Consider the following 6,813-nt stretch of genomic DNA (forward strand, 5'->3'; position numbering starts at 1 on the left):
GGAGGATTGATCATCACATCCATGGTGTACTGACCATCCACATTGGAGCAGCAGCAGATTGACAGCAGCTTGTACAGCTCAGCACGCACATCATCAGGGAAGTTCACCATTTCCAGGTAACCGCCACGACGTCCGCACTCTCCCCAGTATCCCTTTGAGGTGGAGTGGAAGGACACCAGCTGGCAATCCAACTTCAGATCACACATCACCTTCTTGAACGACACGAACTCGTCTCCAGGACGGTAGATGTTCTCCTGATACACTTCATCAGCCAGAATCACAATGTTCTCACGAGCGCAGATCTTGCAGATATCCTCAATGTTCTGACGAGAGAAGCACTTTCCAGTGGGGTTACCAGGATTCACAGCAGCAATGGCCTTCACAGTCAGACCCTTAGCGCGAGCACTCTTTATACTATCCTCAATAGCACTCACATCCAGAGCCCAATCCTTCTTCTCGTTCAGATAGTAAGGCTCATACTGACCTCCGAACACATGAATAGAAGCAGAGTACAGAGGGTACTGAGGAATAGGAATCAGAATACAGTCAGTTGGCTTGTCAATCAGCAGCTTCAACGTATCCTGAATAGCCTGAGAAGCACCATTCGTCAAGAAGATATTCTTGGGATCACTAGGATATCCGTCACGCTTCTCAATGTACTTGGCTACATCCTCACACACCTTAGGCACACCAGCAGTGTTCGAGTAAGCACCAGAACCACCAGGGTTAGCAATCAGCAGCTCCTTAGCTCTCTGCAGAGCATCAGGATGGAACATCTCAGGATGCTTCTCAGCAACCTCAGGCCACGAGGTGATACACAGAACCTCACGCAGGAAAGTAATAGGCTTCTGCTGAATAGCCTGAGGATTACCGACGTTGCAGTACAACAGAGAGTCAAACGGGAACTTCTTGCCCTTCTTCATCTCAGCATCGATCTCAATAGCGCGAATNACAACCTCTCCACGGACTGCATAATCAGCAGTACGAATCTTCTGGTTGATGTTGTCGATCGTGATGCGAGAAGAGAAGCATCGCAGAGTGGGAATAGCAACATTCTTAGTCAGACGCAGCATTGTTGTTACGGTTAAGCTAGTGGATTCAAAGAAATCTGATAAACATAAGGCTTTTCTCTGTTTCCACTTTCCACTTCCACTTTTCCCTCTTCTCGATTTCTTGAATCTTTGTGTTTTCGTGAAAATATAGTGGATGAGAATCCACAATAATGGTGTCAGAGAAGAACTAGAAGTTGGACTTGGTACGAGTAAGATGAGATTCCCGCGGTAGTGTACAAACAAACACAATACTAATTACTTCACATTCACTGTTCAAATCATACCAGGAGTATTATCATCAGCTCCTGGTAGATCTGAGAGATAGGAGAGATCAATGCCACTATATGGACTGTCTACATCCTCAGAAGTATCAATACATGGAGCAGATCCTATTACAACCGAAGATAGATCACATTGAGAAGAATTTAGAACGACCATATCCAAGGGATTAAATGAGTCCTTATCATTGTATTCCATCACAGGGAGTGATGAACATGGGATGCTATCAGTTTCGCAAGGGACTGCTGGTATTTCTGAAAGGTCAACGAAATCATTCACTGCAGAAAGTCCAAGAGAATGTTTCATATTTCCAGACCCTGTGAAGTGGAGTTGTTCAGGAACAATCGAAGTTGAAGCAATCCGTAGGAGTTGATTCCAATCCTCATCTACAATCGTTTGATCATTCTTATTGAGTTGACTCGAAGTATAGAACTCCGAAATCATGAATACAATGTGACCTTTCAGAGGTCCAGTCTAATACTTATTCCTCCTCGCCATTCAATACTAATGAATAGTTCTGCGTTAAGAAATGAATAATGTTCGTATGATGAATAAAGAGTTTGTAAGCACCTTCTTCTTGAAGTTTGGCTGAAACCATTGCAGCTACTTGAAAGTGTAATAATGAACACGAAGAATAGAATAACATACATTCTAGCAAAGCATCAATAAGTCCCTGATCATTAGTTGAGACAAAGAGAATTACCTGTTCTGCTACTTCCACAAATTGTTCACTTGTACATGCAAGGCAATAATAACGTAATAATTCCGCAACCGCAAGAATCTTCTTTGAACACAGTATATACTACAATCACATTCTCCAAGTTCTCTCACATTCTTTCCAGTTTGCATCGATTTCATCTCCTGCACCGGAGAAGGTCTCCACGTAAGACATGATTTCAATGCATCCATATGAACCATAACTACTTGAAGTGTATCCATTTGCATTGCTGCTTGACAAACTCCTAATTGATCCCATTGAATATTATCACTCTGTTTTTTAATGATGGAATCACAGCCACCAAGGCCAAATTCATCTAAAATGAAAGTTATCGACTAGACGTACATTCTGGGTATTCCTTCCACAGTATCCGTGATAGATAAAGAAGGTTGCATCGAACAACGTTATCATTCGTTGTCTTTAGTGCATTCTTCATTACTTCTTCAACGAAGGGTTTACTACAGAGAATGTTCACCAGGAGAGAAGAGGCACACTTTTCCTCATTTGGTCTAATTGTTACACAAAAGAGGAGTAATACAGATTTGAGAAACCACGTTGAATGATCGACACCACATATAGCAGAGCATTATCGCATCGATCAGGATCCCGGAGGGGTTCCAAAAACAGCTTACAGAAGAAATTAGAGTCTCCCCACCAGGCTTGATTTGCTAATTATCATCAACGTGACATAACTCCTACAGTCAAGAGGAATATCGAGTAAGAATCGCCCAATATTCAAAACTACCATATCATTAAGATGGATTGCGATATTCTTCTGAACAAAGTCTGCATGTCTAGAAAGATACTGAAACATGACTGTCGGAATTTTCCGTACGAACGACTCAATTACAGTTTGGAATAGGCCTTCTCTCCTATACTTCAATCACCCATATAACGTAAACAGGCAACTCATAGATCGGTTAAAAAGAATCCTAAAGATAGAATCCAAAATCGAGTCCTCCTGGAATAAATCGTCGAGAATATCACTTGGCAGAATTGCACAACAACAAGATGCTAAATATGGTGCCTTATATACTACAAAGTCATCTGTCGAATCTGGATCTGTGAGAAGTATACTATACATCAAAACCAACTTCCTCTATCCACTTAAATAGGTCCTTTGCATATTTTGGCTTCGATATATAGCTCATTAGATGTGTATTCATGGAATTAATATACTCCATAAGATCATCATCGTGAAAAAGATCCATTATCGACTTTGATTCATCTACTTGACTTTTAAATTGACTGCTAACCATGAATTCCTAGTAAAAACAAATCATACCTCGCCTCCAAGCTAACTGACATAGGTGTCCAAATCGACATGTTCTCACTTTCGTTTATATAATCCAAAGTGATAGATTTGGAAGTACACTTATCTAATTCTAGATAATCACTTGATACGCTATTTAAACTATGGTATGGAATTCTTGATTATTCATCCCATTTCGACCACTGAACGTTTTTTGCTCAGTTATTTGGATATAAATGGTTAATATGATTATTGTGTCTTAATGAACAATGACATATGTGAGAAACGTCTAAGAGAATGATAGTTAATAACAAAGAAAGTACTAAAAGACCGAACTAAACACTCTTGGAGCTAATGTATGCTTGCCTGAGCATTTGAGCAACACTTTCCATATTCTCATTCTTCCTAGCACTTACTGGAACGATGGGGAGTCTTGTACACTTCTTTAACGTCTCCAATCCCTCCTCAGCTCCTTCTTTGTCCATTTTGTTGGCAATAACAACCGTGGGCTTTCGTAACAATGCTTCATCATAGTGCAGCAACTCTTTTTGGATCTCTCGATACACAATATCTGGAAGAGCTGAAGAATCAGATACATCAATCACATACGCAAGAACTTTGGTTCGCTGAATGTGTCTCAAAAAGGATAGTCCTAGACCGCGATTATTATGAGCTCCTGAAATGATTCCAGGAATGTCAGCAACCGATATCATCGAACCATCTGAATAGGTAATGTATCCCACTAGAGGTCGCAACGTTGTGAATGGGTATGGAGCAATCTTAGGAACCGTCTTTGTTAGCTGACTAAGGAGGGTAGATTTCCCAGCATTGGGATAACCAACTAACCCAATATCAGCCAAATGCTGCGTTTGAAGAAGTAGAGTTCGTTCTTCTCCAAAGTCTCCCTTATTGTGAAGCTCTTCATGCTAGAGATTAGGTTGATTCTGTACGACTACTCGATAGTATGTTGCTTGAAGACGTCGATCGCGGTTACTGCCCCAGTACCGAAGATTTTGACGCTTACTTCGTTCATACCACTCATGATTGCCCTCTCCCCCTTTTCCTCCATAGGCAACACAAAAAACATCGAAGTGATTCGAGAATGTGCTATCAAAGATCAACTCCTTGGTGATCTCGTCGTTCTCCTTGGATCCCATACTTTCTTTTACCAAATCATATTTCGAACCCATATGTTCATACATCTGCTGTTCAAAGGATCTAAGAATCTCTTTTGTTTGTGGAGAACCATCATGTTGCTCATTGATCATTAAATCATAAACTAATGTTCCAATAGGGATATCAATATATAAATCTCTTCCTCCACGGCCATGTTGACACTTGCCCTTCCCATTAGACCCATTTTCTGCTTTATATACTGACTTTGGAATAATAAGTGAGTCCAAGTGCGAATTCACTCGAATATATACATTCCCACCCTTTCCTCCATTTCCACCAGTAGGAGTCATTTTTCCTGGATGAATCACTAATAATTAAAATAATCTCCAATAACCCACTCTGAAAGGATGATACTCCTCGTCCTCCTGTTCCTCCGATTACCCTTACCGTTGTTGCATCAAAAAATGTTTGTTTCTTTGTTAGAACCTTGGTAGCAAATCGACGGACAAACGGTTGCAACATTATTCTGACTATTCTATCTTTAGATTGTTCAAATGGGGAATTGGATATCAAAAAGACAATCCTATGATATTGAAACATATGAGGGATGGGATAAGAGGATGCAAGACATTCTTGATGTGCACTTTGGGATTCCATATGATCTTTTAGCGTCTCGAAAAGACAGAAACTAAGCGGAAGAAGTATTTGGATCAAAAGAAATCTCTTCGACGTCTTCTCTTGTTGTGCTACATTTTGGTCATCGCTTTAATTGCTTCTACTGTTTATGTATACAAAGGGAGGGTTTTGAATTGGATTTCAACATACTGTTTCGGGTTGGGGGTGATTGTACGATTTGTGTGATTTTTGTAACCTAAAGGTCACCTTGCACTTCTGTCATTTATTACTGCAGAGAGGAATCAATCGGCTTGATACTTCAATTGCAGATCTTCAGGTGGAGAAAACTGGACATTTGAATACTCTTATCGTTTATTTTATATGATTTTGTTACGAATAGCGTGTGAAAGCCTGTATTCCAGACATTACTCAGTTGATGGTGAAGTATAATATCGATTCTCGCTATTTCAACACAACAGAAGTTGAGAATCGAAACAAAGTAATCAAACAATTGTTGTCTGTGATTCGACGGCTTCTCGAGGTTCCTTTGTGTAAGGATTGCCGCTATTATTCCAAAGAAGAAGTGAATGTACTTTTATGGGATTATTTTGTAGAGAGATACGATTCTCAGCTCCATTCCACCTGCCTATCAATCTCTCTTTGAACATGTGGAGCCTCGTCACGCTGAAGATATACCAAAGCCTCTTGATGAGAAGCGTATGTGTTTTTGGATAAGTGAACTGTAGTGATGGCGATAATGGGTGAAAAGGAGGAAGAAGGATTGATTGTGAATAAGGTCTTGCTTCTGAATAACGAGGTGGAAGAAACAAAGAAAGATGATGGTGTGACTATCGAAGAGATCCATGAGGAGGAGGACGAAGTGAAAGAGGACATGAAGGAAGCTACAAAAGGAAATGGAGGAGAAGACGTAAAGGAAGTAGTGATGGATACAAAAGAGGAATTAGATGAGGGCATTCGAATGCGACATGTAGATTTCATTGTTTGCTCCAAAGCCACAAATTACAATCGATCATCATCAGAACCATCACTAAAAGCAAGCATCCCCTTCTTGGCTGTTTTCGGAGGGGGAAGAGTCGACAATCGCTTCACACTCTTTCTTCCTTTTCCTGTTTCTATGATATTTGATTTCTTTGATTCTGTGGAATCCTTAACAGTCTTCTCTTTACTGGAATCTACATGTCAGTGGCATTCTTCAAAGCAATACCATCTTTTTTTGATTTCATCATTTGTCTAGATAATTCACGAACCATTTCATTATTTCGGTTGGAAAGAGCATTCTTGATTTTTTCTTTTTCCTCTCTAGAATTATGAATGTATCTACCACAAATCATACTCGGTCATACGAGCAACATCTCGAGTTGGATTAGATCCTTCCTTTTCCTCCTTTTCTTCCTATATAGTTATATTGAAGAATTTGCCTTACATATTCATGTTCGATCATGGGTGTGACAAATCCATCTTCTCTTTCACTATGGACAGAAGCACGAAATACAGAATCCTTTCCCAGCATATCCTGATACGGTTGCAAGAATTTTGGGATCGTGAGTCCACATTCCAAACCAAGACTCTTGGATAGTGGCTTTCCTTTGTTTCGATCACTCATATGATGTTATGAAGTCCTAAAACAACACCCAAACCAGGATCTCAAACAAACAAATGGCAGCAATCTTACAGACGAATCTGATAATCTCCAGAACGGGTCATGTAACGCACCCACTTGGTGGTTTGATAGGAAGACTTCTCGTACACCTTTAAGAAAC

The 6,813-nt window shown here is 40.2% G+C and overlaps 3 protein-coding genes across 3 annotated transcripts in view; all 3 read right to left on the reverse strand.

The window, feature by feature from the left end:
• JH06_5706 (alanine aminotransferase 2) overlaps window positions 1-776 on the reverse strand; it is a gene marked incomplete at both ends in the record, with an annotated part of 1,163 nt that extends 387 nt beyond the window's left edge. Inside the window, one exon of the mRNA XM_014670382.1 lies at window positions 18-776. Within this exon, the coding sequence (XP_014525868.1) occupies window positions 18-776 (759 nt within the window). The remainder of the gene's footprint in view (window positions 1-17) is intronic.
• A 549-nt stretch (window positions 777-1,325) lies between these two features.
• On the reverse strand, window positions 1,326-3,308 carry JH06_4848 (serine threonine-protein phosphatase 6 regulatory subunit 3; the record flags this gene model as incomplete). Its single annotated transcript, XM_014670383.1, has 9 exons — window positions 1,326-1,805; window positions 1,837-2,004; window positions 2,035-2,133; window positions 2,163-2,365; window positions 2,395-2,558; window positions 2,588-2,717; window positions 2,749-2,921; window positions 2,952-3,125; window positions 3,157-3,308. The coding sequence occupies 9 exons, from the start codon at window positions 3,306-3,308 to the stop codon at window positions 1,326-1,328; spliced, it is 1,743 nt and encodes a 580-aa protein (XP_014525869.1).
• A 2,917-nt stretch (window positions 3,309-6,225) lies between these two features.
• Window positions 6,226-6,656, reverse strand: JH06_4850 (hypothetical protein; the record flags this gene model as incomplete). Its single annotated transcript, XM_014670384.1, has 3 exons — window positions 6,226-6,352; window positions 6,387-6,445; window positions 6,477-6,656. The coding sequence occupies 3 exons, from the start codon at window positions 6,654-6,656 to the stop codon at window positions 6,226-6,228; spliced, it is 366 nt and encodes a 121-aa protein (XP_014525870.1).
• Window positions 6,657-6,813: the final 157 nt, after the last annotated feature.

Source organism: Blastocystis sp. subtype 4, assembly GCF_000743755.1.
Source record: "Blastocystis sp. subtype 4 strain WR1 chromosome Unknown seqid_0284, whole genome shotgun sequence".
NCBI classification, from domain to species: domain Eukaryota; class Bigyra; order Opalinata; family Blastocystidae; genus Blastocystis; species Blastocystis sp. subtype 4.